This window comes from Bufo gargarizans, chromosome 4 (genome assembly GCF_014858855.1).
Source record: "Bufo gargarizans isolate SCDJY-AF-19 chromosome 4, ASM1485885v1, whole genome shotgun sequence".
Taxonomy (NCBI): domain Eukaryota; kingdom Metazoa; phylum Chordata; class Amphibia; order Anura; family Bufonidae; genus Bufo; species Bufo gargarizans.
In genome coordinates, this window is record NC_058083.1 from 96,916,491 (window position 1) to 96,937,236 (window position 20,746).

General features: G+C 44.9%; 1 protein-coding gene across 3 annotated transcripts in view; it reads left to right on the forward strand.

The window, feature by feature from the left end:
• Positions 1-20,746, forward strand: part of PAK2 (p21 (RAC1) activated kinase 2) — a 70,427-nt gene that overhangs the window by 27,998 nt on the left and 21,683 nt on the right. The window contains exons 1-5 of one of the 3 annotated variants that reach the window (XM_044289100.1): positions 6,876-7,005; positions 16,988-17,199; positions 17,506-17,600; positions 18,208-18,358; positions 18,825-18,859. In XM_044289100.1, the coding sequence (XP_044145035.1) occupies positions 17,010-17,199; positions 17,506-17,600; positions 18,208-18,358; positions 18,825-18,859 (471 nt within the window). In that variant the 5' untranslated portion in view covers positions 6,876-7,005; positions 16,988-17,009. Of the gene's footprint in view, positions 1-6,875; positions 7,006-16,987; positions 17,200-17,505; positions 17,601-18,207; positions 18,359-18,824; positions 18,860-20,746 lie in introns of those variants that run through there. The other 2 variants (XM_044289099.1, XM_044289101.1) reach the window with 2 other exon arrangements.

Below are 20,746 nucleotides of genomic sequence, written 5' to 3' on the forward strand. Positions count from 1 at the left end.
CCAGGATCCGGGATATGAGTGCTACAGTGTGCTTCCGTAGTGCTTCTGGCTGTGCCTCCGCACCGCAAAAAAGTAGTGCATGCGCTACTTTTTTGCGGGGCGTAGGCACAGCCAGAAGCACCACGGAAGCACACTGTAGCACTCATATCCCGGATCCTGGACCCATTGAAGTGAATGGGTCCTTGATGCGGGCTGCACACGGCCAGTGCCCGTGTATTGCGGACTCGCCGTATGCGGCCTGCAATATGGCAACGGCGGGCACACAGTCGTGTGCATGAGCCCTAATAGTCCTCACTGGTACTGTTGACGCAATATTTTAGGTTTTAAAAATGTGGCTCTCGAAATAAATTTCAATCGTGGTTTTGGCGATATTTGGCTCAGTTGAAAAAAAAGGTTGCCCACCACTGTCCTAGGCTATGTTCATATTTGCAACAAAGGCACCGTCAGGAGCTTCCATCTCAGATTCCATCATTTGATGGACGAAGCGGCAGCGCCATTGTTCCTGTTGAATTGGTGGGAACCACAGAGGAACCGGAGGACTCCCATTATAAGTCACTGCTTGGGATTTCCCTCTCACCAGAGCAGAGCGCTGCCAACAAAGAGCACACCCAGCCCATCTGTGTATTGTGGGCAGGAACCTGCTGATAAGACCTCTCCTGTTAGTATCACTTACATGTCGTGTTACATGCTTGTGCGTATTCAGGGAACTTGTAGAAGTAAATGATTGGCATTGTACTGCTGGCACCCTGCACACCCTTTGCATACCACATCCACCCAGTGCCTGGCACGTGTCAGCAGCAACCTTTACAACCTCTTGTAGTCATTTTCATCATCTTTTCCGATAGCTGTTTGTGTTTTAGGCCTTATTCACACGACCACGTTCAAATTTTCTGCTCGCATTCAGCGTGAGAATGTGCAATACATTTTCTTTTCTTACTCCCACACTTGAATGGCTGAGTCTGATTTGCAAAAAAAACGGACGCAAATAGAACAATCAGATCTTCGAAAGTAGTGGATCACGCTTGCTTGGGTATTTTCGGTAGTCCCATAGCAGTGAATCGACGGGACACCGCGTGTGTGTGGTCGTCTTCATTTCGGGGACCCTGTTCTGGACGCGCGGCTTTCTGACACTTGTGGCGTATCCTAGCGATAAGCCATACATGCCATGAAGGGTGCGGTGTACAGATGATGCACACTATGTGGATGCTGGCGACGTCCCAGTGGCACAATGCGCTCTCATCGCACTGTAATCTGACTACCTGGAAATAGGGCAGGGGCTGGAATTTGGGCTGTACACAATCCTAGTGTTTGTAGGAGCGTCTCACTGCCCGCAGGTCTTCATGAGGAGATGGGGAATGCTGAGACAGGCTTATCTACTGCATCTCCTCTGGCTTTCCATTACTTGATACTGCTTTATATTTAGCAGAAGCCTGGCTGCCATAGGACAACCTGAAATGTGAGACGCAGGTCCTTAACCTGTACAAACAGGAGCGCTCCGACTTCTGTGTTTCTGATATTCCATGTTCAGAGATGGCATCTCGTCTGTGCTGGGGTTTTGTCAGAGTACCGTATTTTTCGCCGTATAAGACACACCTAGGTTTTTGGGGAGGAAAATAAGAAAAAAAATATTTTTAACCAAAAGGTGTGCTGTGTGTTTGGAACTAATGGTGGTCTGTGGATGGCACTATTACTGGGGATCTGTGGATGACGGACACTGTTATGGGGGGGATCTGTGGTTGACGGACACTGTTATGGGGGGATCTGTGGATGACGGACACTGTTATGGGGGGATCTGTGGATGACGGACACTGTTATGGGGGGATCTGTGGATGACGGACACTGTTATGGGGGGATCTGTGGATGACGGACACTGTTATGGGGGGATCTGTGGATGACGGACACTGTTATGGGGGGATCTGTGGATGACTGACACTGTTATGGGGGGATCTGTGGATGACTGACACTGTTATGGGGGGATCTGTGGATGACTGACACTGTTATGGGGGGATCTGTGGATGACTGACACTGTTATGGGGGGATCTGTGGATGACTGACACTGTTATGGGGGGATCTGTGGATGACTGACACTGTTATGGGGGGATCTGTGGATGACTGACACTGTTATGGGGGGATCTGTGGATGACTGACACTGTTATGGGGGGATCTGTGGATGACTGACACTGTTATGGGGGGATCTGTGGATGACTGACACTGTTATGGGGGGATCTGTGGATGACTGACACTGTTATGGGGGGATCTGTAGCTTGCACTGTTACAGTGGGATCTGTGGCTGGCACTGTTATACATATGTCATCCACAGACCCTCCCAGCCCATAACTGTGCCATCCACAGATCCCCCGCCGCTCCAGTATACTAATATAATATGTCTTATTCAATAAATAGTTATTAAATATGCCTCTTTATTCCTAATAGTACCTTAAATCCTAAGCGCTTCAGTACAATGCCGGCAGGCCGGGCAGCCGGCGCGTCACTCACTGACGTCACTTGCCTGCGCCGCCTGCTTCATTCATAAAGTAGGCGGCGCAGGCACGTGACATCAGGGAGTTACGCTGCCGCCCGCCCGGCCTGCATACTACTGAAGCGCTTAGGATTTAAGGTACTATTAGGCATAAAGCGGCATATTTAATAACCATTAATTGAATATGACATATTATATTAGTATACCGGCGGGGCGGGGCTATAGTACAGTGACTGCACCGCCCCGCCGCTATTGCCGGCCCCAGCTCCTCCTCCCAGTCCCTCTCCGAGTCCCCGCTCGCTTTACATCGCAGCTTGCGATGTAAAACTGACAGCATTCGCCGTATAAGACGCAGGGTCATTTTCCCCCCATTTTGGGGGGAGAAAAAGTGCGTCTTATACGGCGAAAAATACGGTATGTGATTGGCATTGTCTTGAAGGCCCATTATGCATAGGACCCATGGGGACGTTTTCTCCCTGGTTTCTGGGTGCCCTGTGACCTGGGTAAATGTCGTCGACACTCAGCTGTTTCAAAGCCTAAGCGCCCATACGTGTTGCACAAATCCATAATGCATCACCCGTAGACTTTAAAGCAGGCATCCTCAAACTGTGGCCCTCCAGCTGTTGTAAAACTACAACTCCCACAATGCCCTGCTGTAGGCTGATACCTGTAGGCTGTTCGGGCATGCTGGGAGTTGTAGTTTTGCAACAGCTGGAGGGCTGCAGTTTGAGGATGCCTGCTTTAAAGCATTGTAACGTGATCCATGGCGTACTATTCTACAGAAGTCTTCTCCAAACAATAGTTTCTAAGAACATAGAATAGGTAGAGACGTGGCAGGTTTGATCCATTTCCAGCTCTCATGGCAGTTTTTTCCCTGTGCAATGGACTGGGTGAAATGTGCAGTTTTTCAGCAACGTAATGAGCATGCCTAGGATTTCTAAATTCCGCTTAAACTTACCCCTTCGATTGGCTGCACATGGAGTGCCTGTGGCCTCAGTATTGCAGACCTCTACAGTCTGTTTGGTTTGCCACCGTACAGGATCTTTTGCTTTTTTTTTTTTTTTTTAAAGATGAGGCACACGTCTCCTCACAAATTAGAGGAGTCTTAGGTCAGCGCATGCGGGAAACTAAGACCGGTGTAAATGTGCCCCAATGTGTCATCAATAAATGACCTTTAAAGGCGGTGTCTGACTTCAGCGAATGGCATTTATGATGTAGAGAAAGTTAAAGGGGTTCTCCAGGCTCTCCTATATTGAGGACACAACACAACTAATGTATTGTTCCATCACACCACCCTGTAATCCAGCAGCAGTGGTCGTGCTAGCATATTATAGGAAAAATTGGTGTCCCTCAGTCCCAACCACCAGGCCGCTTCATTTTCCTATAGTGTACAGTGTGATGGCAAAATGAATTTGCTGATGTTGGGCCACCTAATTTTTTTTTCGAATTATTGCTGATTTTATTTTTTACCTTATCTTCCCTGTCACGGTCTAGGTTTTTTTTTTCAAAAATCTTTCAGTTTTCACACTGGCCACTAAAAAATAAAAGTAAATTTACACAATGGGTGTTTTTCTGATGACCCATTCCCTTCAAGTAATGTTCCCTTAAACCGGTTTTCCCACCTTTTTAAAAATCATGTAATAAATCATAAAATGAGTGATGTTAGCCATTTGCACACGGTTATAAAACAATCCAGTAAAATGCTGCTCCACGGGTTATTCAGTGTACAACAATGTGCATGTGCACCTACTGAGCTGGGTGCTGGAGGATACACCTGCTAGGTCTCTGCACAGTCCTCGGTACACTGCAGAGCAGCTGCCAGGGGGTGTAGGAGACTGTTTCTCCCCAGAGCTCACCATTAGTAACAGTACCAACGGGGACTCTGCAAAGCAAAAAAAATGAAAGCGGTATTTTTATGACAGACCTACTGAAAGGTAGCAGCTATTAACTGTAATTCAGGAGTTTTGGTATGAAAAAGATTCAGAAACTCTTTATGGTAAACACTTTAAATGGGTTTTCGAGGTTCCTGATCTTGATGACCTATCCTCCGGATTGGTGAGGGCCTGACATCTGCACCCTCTCCGATCCGCTGTTCCCTGTGGCAATGGAGCTAGCACTAATTGATCAGGAAGCGTAGCTCTGTCCAGAGTGTAGTGGTTGCTGAGGTGCAGTAACCCAGGATGACCACTATACTTAGAGCGGAGCTGTGCTTCCTGATCCATTGGTGCTAATTCGAGTGTCGGAGACTGCAGGGGAATAGCTAGTTGGATCAGACCTGTACCGATCTGAAATTAATGACCTATCCTGAGGATACTAAATCGATATCAGGAGCTGGAACCCCCCTTTAAAATATGCCCAACTCTCCATTTTAGCAGCATTCACTTGTGGCTAATACTTTTGCTTCAAGGGCAGATCACCAGGGAAATTAATTATCGTAGTCCTGCCTAAATTACCTGGTAAAGGTATCCTCAGGACAGGTCATCAATATCAGATTGGCGGGTGTCCGACGCCTGGCGCCCCTTCCGATCAGCTGTTTTTTAAAGGGGCTGTGACGCTTGTATGAGTGCTGCGTCAGTTTATCTGCACGCTGTCTGCTCTGTGGTGGCGATGCAGTATAATGACGTCTTCCTGTACCATTCATTTTAATGGGACGAACAGCGGTAATTATACTGTGCAGCCGCTACAGAAGGAATTCAGGGAAGACGCAGCATGATTGCTGCAGCCCCCTCAAACAGCTGATCGGTGGGAGTCCTGTGCATCGGACCCCCGCCAATCTGATATCGGTGACCTGTCCTGAGGATGGGTCATTAATATCTATAGCCCTTTAAGATTTGGTGGAGATGCTGGGAGTACATTCTACAGGGTGGGCCATTTATATGGATACACCTTAATAAAATGGGAATGGTTGGTGATATTAACTTCCTGTTTGTGGCACATTAGTATATGTGAGGGGGGGAAACTTTTAAGATGGGTGGTGACCATGGCCGCAATTTTGAAGTTGGCCATTTTGAATCCAACTTTTGTTTTTTCAATAGGAAGAGGGTCATGTGACACATCAAACTTATTGGGAATTTCACAAGAAAAACAATGGTGTGCTTGGTTTTAACGTAACTTTATTCTTTCATGAGTTATTTCCAAGTTTCTGACCACTTATAAAATGTGTTCAATGTGCTGCCCATTGTGTTGGATTGTCAATGCAACCCTCTTCTCCCACTCTTCACACACTGATAGCAACACCGGATACTGGAAGCCTGTGCTAGCATTTCTCCTGCGTTGTTGCTATCAGTCTGTGAAGAGTGGGAGAAGAGGGTTGCATTGACAATCCAACACAATGGGCAGCACATTGAACACATTTCAACTTAATGTTTGTGGCACATTAGTATATCGCCAACCATTCCCATTTTATTAAGGTGTATCCATATAAATGGCCCACCCTGTATACAGGTGAAGGGGACTTAAAGGGGTTGTCAGAGTTCATAGCTGAACCCGGACGTTCCCTTATTTTCACCCAGACAGCCCCCCTGAGGCTAGCATCGGAGCATCTCGTGCTCCGATGCGCTCCCTTGCCCTGCGCTAAATCGTGCAGGGCACGGGTTTTTTTGTTTTCAATAACGCACTGCCGGGCATTTTACTGGGTAGGGCAGAGCTAAATCCCGCCCACCAGTGCCGGTGACGTCACCGGGGTTCCTGGCAGCCCCATGGAGAGCCCTGCTACGTCACCGGATCTCCCATTAATGCCTTTGCCCTGTGCAATTTAGTGCAGGGCAAAGGAGAGCATCGGAGCATGAACTGCTCCGATGCTCATGTCAGGGGGGCTGCCGGGGTGAAAATGGAGGGATGTCCGGGTTCAGCCCCTTTAAATCTTAAAAAAAAAAAAAAAAAAAAAAAAAAAAAAGTAAACCTAATCCCAAAAGAGGAAAAAGTAAAAAAAAAATGTGCACTAAAACATTTTGTAACACATCTCATGCAGGTATTGCACTAATGCACAGGAAAAACAGAAAATCTACGCCTATTGTTTGTCCTTTATAACCCATCTTATATCCAGTTTCTTCTGCTCTGTTGTCCTCGTGTCGTCAGGTCATCTCCATGGACTCCTCAGAGTTTATCATTATGATTCTGAGATCATGTGACGGTGGGTCTGTATTCTCCGGACTGCGTCTTTTCTGATGTGCTTGTAGTTGGTCATTAAGGCTGAGACCTGCTTCCTGAAGGGAGTGTGTGAGGGAGGAGGAGCCCCATCATCTGTGAGTCTAATTATGCCCGTATTTCAGGGAGCGTAAGTGGTTCTCCAATAGGAAATCCTGCTCGGAACTTCCTTTTATATACACATTCTTAGTCTGCCGAGCACGGTATCCTTTTTCCTGTTGAGCCGAGCGGACACTACATTCATTATGTTAAATGACTTCATTGGGGTACAGATGAAGAACGCAGTTTGGATGCCCACATGTGAACGTTGCCGTGGACCGGTCCATATGGCTGTCCGCTAATTATACATCTGAAACGTGGCTTAAAGAGTGATGCCTCAGGTAGGTCGCCTTTATGTGCCAATACAAGAACAAAGCAGTTGTCTGCCAGGCGAGCTTTTACAGGAATGGAGGGGTAGGTTTATGTTGGGACTTGTAGTGCATAGGCGGTCACAGGTAGGATTAATATGATGGATTTCAGTATAAAGCTGGGCAATCAAGTATATTTACAGAGACTATAAGCTCATCTCTGTGCTGTAAGGATGTATTTGGAAAAATTAAAGAGGATTTTTCAGGTCTTCTAGATGACCTATCCTCAGGATAAGTCATCAGTTTGTTATTGGTGGGGATCACACTCCCGGCACCCCCATCAATCATCTGAATGAGGACGCTGCATCGCTTATGTGCTCCTCCATATTGAGCCCAGCGCCATCCATTGGATAGTGGCTGTGCTCGCTATTCCAATCCCGGACTATTCACTCAAATGGGACGGAGCTGTTCCTAAGCCATGTGACTGATGAACGTGATGTCACTGTGCTATGAAAAGGCTGCAGCACTCACCGAAGTGCCGTGGCCTCTTCTACCAAGCGATCAGCGGCGGTGCCTGGAGTTGGACCTAGGTTTTTTTGCGATAAGAAAATTTTGATTCGGTTTCGATACCGTAAACAATACCACGCAAAAAAATACCAAAAAAAGCCGTATGCATTCCGCATTTTATGACACGTCCGGCCCATAATCGAACTGTCCTATCCTATTTTTGGGGGGAACAAGGTGATTTTAAAAATGGGGAATCGCACAGTTTATATATATATATATATATATATATATATATATATATATATATATATATATATATATATATATATATATATATATATATATATATATAATTTTTTTATTTTTTTTTCTGTTACAGTATTCATCGCATAGATTTTTTTTAAAATAGAATTTTAGTAGTTTGAACTTTTCGGATGTGGCGATATATTTATTTTATGTGTAAAATTGGGAAAAGGTCATTTTATTAGTATTTGTATGTGTTTTTAACTTTTTATTTAATAGCAATTTTTCCCCCTTAGGGGCTAGAACCTGGGTTCTTTTGATCTCTTGTCTTATTCACCCTGATAGAGCTCTATCAGGGTGAATAGGTCCTCACACTCTCCCTGCAGCCCTGTGCATAGTACACACAGCAGCAGAGATTACCATGGCAGGCAGGGCTTCAGCAGCGCCCTGGCTGCCATGGTAATCAATCGGAGCCCCAGGATTACACTGCTGGGGCTCCGATCAGAAGCTGCCACTGCTGTGCTGCCAATGGAGGGGAGGGGACCCTGTGGCCACTGCCACCAATGATTTTAATACTGGGGGGGGGGGGGGGGGGGGTTGGATTAATTGAGTGCGCCACCAATTACTCTAATACGGGGGGGGGGGGGGGGGGGTTTGAGTGCGCCACCAATGATAATTAACGTCTACTACAGATACAGGAGGCGAGTGCGATGGCAGAATCACATAGCCGAACTCTGACAGGGCGCTGCGATTTTTTTTTTTTTGGCACAGGTTAGGACCCCAAGGGGTACTCCTCTCCAGACAAACCCTTTTAATGCTCAACATTTATATCTGTATTTTAAAAAATAATTGGTTCTGATCAATGAAAATCTGTCTCTCCGGACAGACCATGGCATACACTGCCGAACTAGCCGGGAAGATGGCACCAGTCACATCTGTTTGTTTGTCTCAGATTTCGTCAATTGTAATGGTTAAATCCACGGTAGGACATATACAATTTGAATAGCCGCAGCATGTCTAGAATCGACGGATGGCTTTCTGTGGCCCTGGGTTTATTTTACAGAGGCCCCATTTTTGGAAATGACAGAAGCAATCTGACTGCTTGCAGTGCCCTGATTTCTACCAGGATTGATCAATGTGGATCACAGCACAAACAGTTTTTTATTTTTATGGGGAAAATATAATTGCATTGAGGATCCTAACTGAAAATATTGGAACATGTATTATATTGAGGGGACTGCGCACACATGTCCACATGGGATCAGGATGTGTGTGAGGACCCCATTGGGTTTACAATATGCTCCCTTTAGTGAGGTAAGTGGAGGAGGTGTCCTCTCCCCATGTGTGGCCGGTCTCGGGAGTCCCTGCGCTCTTCGGTCGGGTGCGGGACAGTTAGCGGGGAGGTGGAAGTGGTAACTTGTCGTGCTCATTGCAGGATTTCCTCAGCACATATACTGAAGCAGTTTATGGGCAGCTCTTGTTTTCCACGTGTTTATTCTTGCTCTGCAGATGTGACCTGCTTCCCAGCATGGTTCTTCTAGGAAGGATATGCACATTTCTGCTCTGGTTTGGGAGGACAACGGCCATTCATAACTTATGAAATGGTCCAACCAGAAACTGGATATACAGAATTGGTGAATTCACAAAGTTTTACTAGAGAAAAATGTCACTAGGGCTGTGCTCACCTCTGCACCAGTGGATCCACCCGGGCACTGGCTTGGTTCGTTTTTCCATCACATTATACACTGCTTGTTTCTATGGTTATGACTAGGGATGAGCGAATCGACTTTGGATGTTTCACATTATACTTCGTTTGAATACTGTACGGAGCAAGCACTCCGTACAGTATTAAAATGTATTGGCTTCTATGAGCCGAAGTTATTACTTCGCGAACCTGAGTTCGGGAAATGTTTTTTTTTTACAGTAGAAATTGATTTATGCAGTTATTATGCGAAGTCTCGCAAGATAAAAACTTCGGCTCATAGGAGCCAATACATTGATACTGTACGGAAGGCTCGTTCTGTACAGTATTCAAACAAAGTATTATGCAAATTGATTTCGGATGTTTCATCCGAAGTCAATTTGCTCAAACCTAATTATGACCACCCTGTAATCCAGCCGTGGTGGTCGTGCTTGCACAGAGTAGGAAAAAGCGCCGGTCTGTGCACACTCCATTGTCCCAGCCACCAGAAAGGCTGATGCTTTATCCTATAGTTTGCAAGCGGACCACCACTGCTGGATTACAGGGTGGTCATAACTATGGAAACGAACTGTGCCTAATATGATGGAAAGGTGAATCCAGCCAGCAAAGGAGGCAATATAGACTATCACAATCTTAGGGTCCATACACACATCAGTGTGTTTTGCGGATCCACGGATCCGCAAAACACGGACAGCGGCAATGTGCATTCCGGCACTAAGAGAATATGCCTATTCTTGTCCACTATTGCGGACAAGAATAGGACATGTTCTATTTTTTTCAGGATCGGAATTGTTGATCCGGAAGTGCGGATCCGAAATTCCGTATCGGGGCCGCACGCGGCCCTATAGAAATGTATGGGTCCGCAATTCCGTTCCGCAAAATGCGGAATGGAATTGCGGATGTGTGAATGGAGCCTTAGAAAAGCTTCAGTATCCATAGGGGATTTCTCCAAAGTCTGAGTGCAAATAGTGTCCTTTTGCCTTCATGGAGGCGGTGTGCGTCAGTGCTCTATAGGAAGGCCAGCAAGAAATAGTGACTGGGGCTCATCTGCTACCAGAAGTTGGTAATGAAAGGGTTGTTGTTACCCCTTCTCTTATGCAACTGATTGCGTGCTGGTTTCCTCTGCTCACATTCATTTCCTCAGCGGCAGGAATGCGGGTGTTGGAGGAGGAATTTACAGGTGTGTACAAGTACCGGACTTGCACTTCTGAATCGGACCGCCTGCTGATCCATACTCTAGCGCTGCCTGATTCTGCTGCAGGAGGTTTTGTTTCTGTTAAGCTTCCCTCATACATAAATTTGGTTGTGGATTTTTGGGGCTAAAAGGAAAACTGCTTTTGTTTTAATGTTACTTGCATATTATTATTTTTGCTAAGTGTTTTACCGCATGCATGGATTTTTGTGGCTTTTCTGCAAGCCATACATTTTATTTTATTTTTTTATCAGGAAAGGACGTATGTATCACTTCTAATGTCGGCTCCACTGTAGATCTTTCTAAGCCCCCCTGCACATGAACATGTGCACCCCGTTGTCGTGCACGAACACAGTCCGTGGGGCAGCCGCAGTGGATCGCGGACCCATTGACTCGAATGGGTCCACGATCCGGACATTCCGCAAAAAGATAGAACATGTTCTATCTTTTTGCGGAACGGAAGTATGGGACGAAACCCCATGGAAGCACTCCGTAGGGTTCCTTTCTGTGCTTCTGTTCTGTACCATTCCGCATCTCCGGATTTGCGTACCCAGTCAAGTGAATGGGTATTCATCCATGATGCGGAATGCCCACGGAACGGCACCTGTTCGTGTGCAGAGGGGCCTAAAGCTGGATTTAGGTCGCCTTCACCCGTGGCCAATTATGTAAAAAAAATATATAGATTTTAAATCTTTTAGGGTACATGCACACGTTCAGGATTAATGTGCGGAGAATCCGCACTGAAATCCGCAGGTGTTCGCAGGCAAATCCGTGCGGTCAATCCGCATCAATTGTTGCAGATTTTACTAAGTGAATTAAGGAAATCCGGTCAAGAAAAATAAAATAAATTGACATGCTGCGGCTTTTAAAATCCACACCACAGGTCAAAATCCGCGCGGAAAAAAAATCTGCATTGCGTGCATGAGAATTTCAGATTCTCATAGAATACAATGTACATGACCTACAGTGCGTATTTTCCGCATGCAATCCTGATCGTGTGCATTTAGCCTTACACTGGAGATTATTGGGAACAAATGTTACTACTGATGATTGCTCCATGTCAGTGGAGCTGTAACCAGCTGAGAATCTGCCAGTGTTATTGGACTATTCTGCAAAAAGTATGCGTCTCCTCTCCATAGTAAGACCATAAACGATCCCTGCATAGCTGCATACTGCGGTTTGTGTCCGGCTGATCCTCTGCTTGTCTGGTGGAATGGCCATGCTGGAGTTTTACACCAGAGGTGTGAAAGTAGCCCAAGTATGTCTTTAAAAATGTAATGCACATTGACATATATGGTTTTTAAAGTGGGGCAAAAAAACAATGAATGTCTTTGGCACCAAAAAAACACCAAAAATAAGGCAAAAACGTCATTGCCTGTGATTGATGCGATTTTAAAAAAATAAAAAACACACCATAGACCCAAAAAACACTCAAGTGAGGAATAACCCCACTACAAAAAATGTTTGCTCTGCATTCCAAAATTCTCATTGACGAGGCGTCAGCCTAAAATGCTTTTTTATGCTTTTTAATGCACAAAAATCTGCAGCACATTTCTGTCTGAACAGTAGTCTGCACTATGCAGTCATTACAGTACTGCTGATTGCTCCATGTCAGTGGAGCTGTAACCAGCCGAGGATCTGCAGTGTAAATGGACCAATAAGCAAAATGTATATGTCTTCATAGTAAGAGACCATAAACCTGCGGGCCTGCTCCCTTCTGTTCCAAGTTATTCTACATACTTTGCTGGTCTAGGGAAAAATAGATGATAGACGGAAGAGAGTATAACTGCGGGATCCGAGTAATGGCTCATTCGGACGACCGCACCGTGTTTTGGGGTCTGCAAATTGCAGATCTGCAAAACACAGATGCCACCTGTGTGCGTTCTGCAATTTGCACCCATTACAGAAATGCCTATTCTTGTCCGCAAAACGGACAAGAATAGGGCATGTTCTATCTTTTTTTGCGGTGCCACACAACAGAGCAACTGATGCGGACAGCACATGGCATCTTTTGTGGCCCCGTTGAAGTGAATGGGTCCACATCCAAGCAGCCAAAAATTGGGCTCAGATGCAGAACCAAACCACGTTCGTGTGAATGCGCCCTAAGTTTCTCTGTTCCCATGCATAGGTCTGCATGAGTGGTAGTGTTGGGTAAACTTTGAGGCTGTCCTATGTGCAGACTCCTGCTGCCGGTCTGTCAGTTCCTAGGCAGAATACAGACTTCTGCCCCATATTCTAATGACGGGTCTTTCAGGTTTAGTGTTCCCGCAGCCCTATGACCACCTCACTCCAGCCTTTGAGAATGAGGAGGACTCGGTCTGGCGGCTTTGTCTTCTCTTTATTGTAGCACATTTCTACTTCTTCTTTAGAGGTGACACACCACAGTAGGCACTGCAGATTAAAGCTTAGTGTTTCCAGTAAAATATTTACCCGGGGGGTTTTCCCTGCGTGTGTAAACTGTCACCCTGCCATTGCACTAGGTTTACCTCTGTGACGAGCACCCTGGTCAGTAAAATGATGTTCTTATTAAAGCAATGACGGCACAATGCAGGCTACACGCAGACTTGGACGGGCCCTTGACTGCTCCTGCTTCGTAAAAGGAGCTACTCCACGACGTTACTTCCTTTTTCTAGTTTGTGTAATTTATGCAATTATGTTCTATTTCTCATTAATGCGATTATCTAGTCAACCAATCACATGGCAGTTGCTTCAATGCATGTAGGGTTGTGGTCCTGGTCAAGACAATCTCCTGAACTCCAAACTGAATGTCAGAATGGGAAAGAAAGGTGGGCTACAACAGCAGAAGACCCCACCGGGTACCACTCTTCTCCACTACAAATAGGAAAAAGAGGCTACAATTTGCACAAGCTCACCAAAATTGGACTGTTGAAGACTGGAAAAATGTTGCCTGGTCTGATGAGTCTCGATTTCTGTTGAGACATTCAAATGGTAGAGTCCGAATTTGGCGTAAACAGAATGAGAACATGTATCCATCATGCCTTGTTACCACTGTGCAGGCCGGTGGTGGTGGTGTAATGGTGTGGGGGATGTTTTCTGGGCACACTTTAGGCCCCTTTGTGGCATTTAAACGATGACCAATTGGCACTAGAATTGTTTCTGACCATGTCCATCCCTTCATGACCACCATGTACCCATCCTCTGATGGCTACTTCCAGCAGGATAATGCACCATGTCACAAAGCTTGAATCATTTCAAATTGGTTTCTTGAACATGACAATGAGTTCACTGTACTAAAATGGCCCCCACAGTCACCAGATCTCAACCCAATAGAGCATCTTTGGGATGTGGTGGAACGGGAGCTTCGTGCCCTGGATGTGCATCCCTCAAATCTCCATCAACTGCAAGATGCTATCATATCAATATGGGCCAACACTTCTAAAGAATGCTATCAGCACCTTGTTGAATCAATGCCACGTAGAATTAAGGCAGTTCTGAAGGCAAAAGGGGGTCCAACACCGTATTAGTATGGTGTTCCTAATAATTCTTTAGGTGTGTGTGTGTGTGTGTGTGTGTGTGTGTGTGTATAAAAAAAATATATATATATTTAATATTATATAATTTTATTTTTTTATTGGGTTCACCCCATTATGTAAAAAAATATAAAATATTTTTCTGTAAAGCTGGACTCAGCGTCGGTGTTATATATCATGTTTTGTGCCTGCAGTACTCAGATGATTTTAATACAGTCCATACAATGAATTTAAAAGTCTTTGTTGTGGTCTTGTGCTAAAATTTAAGAAATTCAAGTTTTCCCCCACCAATCTACACTCAATACCCCATAATGAAAAAACAAAAACTGAAGTTTAGAAATGTTTGCAAATTTATTAATCAGGAAGAACAAATCTTTTGTATTGACAAGTATTCGAACCATTTTGCTGTGACACTTGAAATTTAGCTCTGGGGGCTTCTTATTTCTCTTGATCACCTTTTGAGATGGTTTTACGCCTTTTTAAATGGAGAAAATTCAGTTGATTGGACGTGATTTTGAAAGCTACTACCCTGTGTATGTGAGGTCTCACATGGTGACAGTTCATATCAGAGCAAAAAAACAGGCCATGAAGAGAAAAGAACTGCCCGTGGAGCTCAGGGACAGGGTGGTGCGGATGCAACGATTGGAGAAGGGCACATCAAAAATTTCTGTTGCACCTAAAGTTCCCAAAGCCACGTGGCCTCCATAATTCTTAAAGGGTTTGTCCAGGTTCAGGGCTGAACCCAGACATAATAAGCTCCCCTTCACTCATTTAGGCTACTTTCACACTAGCGTTCGAGCGGATCCGTTCTGAACGGATCCGCTCATATTAATGCAGACGGTGGCTCCGTTCAGAATGGATCCGTCTGCATTATAACTTAGAAAAATTTCTAAGTGTGAAAGTTGCCTGAGCGGATCCGTTCAGACTTAATGTAAGTTCATTTTTCTAAGTTATAATGCAGACGGATCCGTTCTGAACGGAGCCACCGTCTGCATTAATATGAGCGGATCCGTTCAGACTTTACATTGAAAGTCAATGGGGGACGGATCCGCTTGAAGATTGAGCCATATGGTGTCATCTTCAAGCGGATCCGTCCCCATTGACTTCCATTATAAGTCTGGACGGATCCGCTTGCCTCCGCACGGCCAGGCGGACACCCGAACGCTGCTTGCAGCGTTCAGGTGTCCGCTCACTGAGCGGAGCGGAGGCTGAGCGCTGGCAGACGGATGCATTCTCAGTGGATCCGCCTCCACTGAGAATGCATTAGGGCCAGACGGCTGCGTTCAGGGCCGCTTGTGAGCCCCTTCAAACGGAGCTCACGAGCGGACACCTGAACGCAGGTGTGAAAGTAGCCTTAGCTTGTAAGAGTGGAGCATAGGGGCATTTCTTGCTCCGATGCTCCCCCTTGTCCTGCGCTCCATAGTGCAGGACAAGGGCTATTTATTTCCTGCCGATGTGTACCCGGCTTTTTCTTAGTATGCTAGACGGAAGCTTCCTCCTAGCAGTGATCCCTGTGATGTCACCAGCACTAATGGGCGGTCTTTAGCGCTGCCCTAGCCATGTGGATGCTAGACGGAAGCTTCCTCCTAGCAGTGATCCCTGTGATGTCACCAGCTCTAATTGGCGGTCTTTAGCGCTGCACTAGCCATGTGGATGCTAGGCAGAGACTTCCACCTAGCAGTGAACCTGGTGACATCACCGGCCACATATGCCATCATGTCAGATAGATGTGGGTCCCTGTCTACAGCGTGAAGTAGAGCAGTCAGTCATGTGCGGCATGCTCTCAGTTGAAGTAAATAGGAGGGAGCCGTCTCATTCCAGTGAATGGGGATGGCGGAGTTGTAATTACACCTGCTTAAAGCTGCGATGGCGAGCAGGTAAATACAGAAGAACATAACTGCATTCTCTTCAAACGGCTGTTTTGGCAGGGGTGCAGTTGGACACCTGCTGAACTGATATTGACTTATCCTGAAAATGTCTCATCAATATAGGAAAAAACAGAGGCTTTTTTTGGTTAGCTTGCAGGGCAATGATGGCTGTAGGCTTCAGATCCATTTATTTGTTTTTTCTTTCCAGTTGTCCCAGAGATCCCCTTTTAGATGTATGACCACCCTTAGGGTACTTTCACACTTGCGGCAGTGTGATCCGGCGGGCAGTTCAGTTGTCTGAACTGCCCGCCGGATCTGCCGATTTTGATGTGACTGAAAGCATTTGTGAGACGGATGCGGATCCGTCTCTCAAATGCATTGCAAGAACGGATCTGTCTCTCCGCTTGTCATGCACAGGCCGGAAGGACTGATCCGGCATTCAGGCAAGTCTGTTGTGTTTTCTTTTTTTTTTTTTTTTTTTGCCGGAGATAAAACCGTAACATGCTGCAGTTTTATCTTTTGCCTGATCAGTCAAAACTAAACTGAAGACATTCTGATGCCCCCTGAACGGATTACTCTCCATTCAGAATGCATGGGGCTATGCCTGATCAGTTGTTTTCCGGTATAGAGCCCCTGTGACGGAACTCTATGCCGGAAAAGAAAAACGCTAGTGTGAAAGTACCCTTACTGGGATTTTGAGGGAGAACGGAATAATACTAGTATACTGGTTGTTATATATAATGTAAAAGCAGCCCAATCCCTTAGACCTTTGTAGTCTTTACTCCTGGTTTTGGCCTACAGACCAAAACACTGATGTGGGAACTGGGCCTCAAACGGCAATCAACCCAGTAATGGTGACCCAGGTCAAATGAATGAAGATTCATTTAGTTGCATCTTCTACTACTCAGCCCTTGTGTGAATATCATGTCGACTTTCATTGCTTGGTATCCTTGCAATCACAAGTGTAAAATGTTTAATATATATATTTTAATTTTTATTTCTTTCCCTCTAGGTCTCAGTCAGCTGCAGCAACCATGTCTGATAATGGAGAGCTCGAAGATAAACCTCCAGCCCCCCCAGTGAGGATGAGCAGCGCAGTCTTTAGCTCTGGGACAAAAGACCCCCTGTCCAGCAATCACAGCCTAAAGCCTCTTCCCTTAATACCCGAAGAGAGGAAATCATCCAGAAACAAAATCATATCCATCTTCTCTTACAATGAAAAAGGTGAGTGGAAATGGCCCAAGTAGTAATTTTACCTACTATTTTTAACATTTCGGGCAATTTTAATACAATTAACTGATCAGAGACGTCCCCTGTCTGATGTGACTAGCCAGAAATGTAGTATTGCATGGCAGCCGAATGGTTTTCCATGTAATACTTGTGAGAACTGCACTTACAGTGTAGATTCGGTATGAAGCATTGGCTCCTGGTTAGGGAAGGTTTTGCATGTGATCATTGTCATTTGCATGCATGGCTTGTCATTCTTTTGAATGATTCTGTTATAATTGTCCCCCCATTGTCTTATGACAGTAGGTAAGAAGAAAGAACGTCCGGAGATCTCCCCGCCTTCCGACTTTGAACACACTATACACGTGGGCTTCGATGCTGTGACCGGAGAGTTTACTGTAAGTTATACACGTGACCTCAATGTATTAGATGGTAAAGAACCAGCATTTCCTACGTACTATGCATCATTTTTACATGGGGGGAAAACTACGGCATGAAATGCTGTGCTGGTGTTTTGTCCTAAATGTATATTGTAATCAGTTAGGTGGACACCAGTCTCCTTCTGCTAATACTCCATGTCTCTGTAGAAGCATAGTCAATAGCATTGCTGAGCACTTCAAACAAGGCAAACATGTTGTAACATCTAAAATATTTAAAACTTGCTGGATTTCTCATTCTACAATAGCAAACATTAGTGCAGTCGTATTACTACTGTTGTAAAGTTGGGATACAGATGGAAACTGCGCCAAATTTATCAGGTTGGCCCATGCAGAATCAGAAATTTGGTGCAGCATGCGATACATAGATGACATTTCCATTCACTGCCTCAAGACTGACTTACTTTACACTATTATTTTGGCCAATATGAAGCATGTTTTAAAATTAAAGGAAGGTACAAAAATGTAATATAAAAAAAATTGCATGTAGTACTTTGGTGTAAATCTTTAAAGGCATATATTCAGTCCACATTATCCAGGGTGTAATTAACCTTGTGGTTTTGTGCAGGGTATGCCAGAGCAATGGGCACGGTTACTCCAGACTTCAAACATCACCAAGCTCGAGCAGAAAAAGAACCCACAGGCCGTGCTGGATGTCCTGAAATTCTATGACTCAAAGGACACCGTTAAACAGAAATACCTTAGCTTTTCAGCACCAGGTAAAAAATCTGCACAACAAATGCAAAATGTTAAAGGGGTTTTCCAGGAGTAAAATATTGATGGTCTATCCTCAGGATAGGTCATCAATATCAGACCGGTGGAGATCCAACTCCTGGTACCCCCACTGACCAGATTCAAGAGGCTGCGGCGCTCGGATCTCTTCCTAGGTCAGTGACATAATTGGTCACATGACCTAGACACCGCTTAGTCTCATTTAAGTAGATGGGTCTGGGCTGCAATACCAAGAAAAGTTGCTATACAATGAACGGCACTGTGCTTGATATGTTATGAGGATGCCGCAATCTTCAAAGAGGTCATCTGTGGCAGTACTGGGAGTCGGACTCCCAAAATCAGATATTGATGCCTGTTTACCCATTTGGCACCAAAAAGTTTGCATTTGATTTATTCCACCTTCCATATGTGACTAAACTTTACATAACAGCATTTCTTGTCTTTTGTTGTCAGATAAAGATGGACTCCCCTCGGGTGTGTCGCCTGCAGTAAGTATTAGTATGTTATGATGTAACTGAGCCCAGTTTATATATCTCAAGAAGTATAACATGAAATGGGTTTTCTGGGTTTTTAATATTAATGTCATCACTCCTGCTGATCACCTGTTTCAGAGTAGTTCTAGTGCCGTACACCAGAATTGCACAGCTCTATGCCGTAATGGAAAAAATATAAAAACACATGATTTGCCATTTTTTGGGTCACCTTGTCCCCCCCCCCCCCCCCCCAAAAAAAAAATTAAATAACAGTGATCAAAAAGTCATACGTACCCCAAAAATTGTACCAATAAAAACAAGCCCCCAAACAGCTCTGTGGAATAAAAAATGTCAGAAAATGGCAATGCAAAGAAACCTTTTTTATTTTTTTTCAAAGATTTTTATTTCTTTAAAAGTAGTTAAACAAAATACAAAGTTGGTATCGCTCTAATTGGATTGCCCAAAGAATAAGGACACGTCATTTTATTTTTTTCAATTTCACCCCACAATAATAATTTCCTCGTTCTCCAATGCAAGTCATAGTAAATTAAATGGTGGCATTAAAAAAAAAAAAACAAAAAAAAAAAACTTAGCCCACAAAAAACAAGACCTCATATGGTTATATACAATTAAAATGTTATGGCTATTGGAATGTGGCCTTGTCCTTTTAGGCTCCATTCAGACGTCCGTAACGTGTTTTGCGGATGTGCAAAACACGGACAGCGGCAATGTGCGCTCCGCATTTTGCGGACCGCACATTGCCGGCACTAATAGAATATGCCTATTCTTGTCTGCAATTGCACACAAGAATAGGACATGTTCTATTTTTTTCGGAAACGGCATTGCGGACCCGGAAGTGCGGGTTCGGAATTCTGTATCCGGGCAGCACATCGTGCTGCCCCATAGAAATGAATGGGTCAGGAATTCCGTTCCGCAAAATGCTGAGCGAAATTGTGGACGTGTGAATGGACTAAGGGGTTAAGCTTGAAAAAGTAGAGATTAAACCTATAAATTCCAAATTTTACTGAATCTTTTCCCATAAAACTATATATCAATCTGCTCTGCTCCCCCTGCTCTAGAACGTGCTGCCTGCAGATTGCACTGCATTTTGTTCTTTTTAAAAGGGTTTTCTAGTTACATGAACATCCTTTAAAATCATTGATGGAGATGGCTGTAAATTTGTAATGTATTTCTTTTACCTTTTTATCACTCCCATCTTGCGTTCTGGGCAGTGGTCACTTGACCATGTCCTTATAACTCTTTATTTCCTGTGATGTTATGTCCATGGGCGTGTCACAGCAGAGTATAAATGGAGAGGAGAGCACATACTGTGATGTGGATGGGGGAGAATCGTACATGCTGTGTATTTGTGTTCAGATAGAGGAGAGAGTAATTACACACCCTTCTGTGTCTGCCAGCACTATTTAGAAGAGATTCCTTATGGGTTGTAGAAGGAGAAAGCAATATAGACATACTGTGCTGAAACATGAGAGCTAGGGAAGTCAGCAGTGTCCTGGACACTGATCTCAAATTTAGGCCGAATGCACACGGCCGTTGTTCACGGATGTGAGCGGTCCGTGGAACTGCGGCCTGGATTCCTGCTGAGTGCAGGAGCGCACGGCGTCATTGGTTGCTATGACGCCGTGCGCTCCCTGCTGCCGCCACAGTACAGTAATACACTGGAATGATCTATACCAGTGTGCATTCGGCCTTAGCATGTATTACTGGAGAGACACATCACGTGAGAAAAGTCTAACTGCGAGCAGGTTACACACAGAATATCGGGGTCTGAACATGAATGTAGGAATAAAGAATGCAGACGGAAACTTAGTGCCATTTTTTAACACAAGGTATCTACGAACCTTGCAAAAGTATTCATCCCCTTGACTTTTTTTGTTTTGT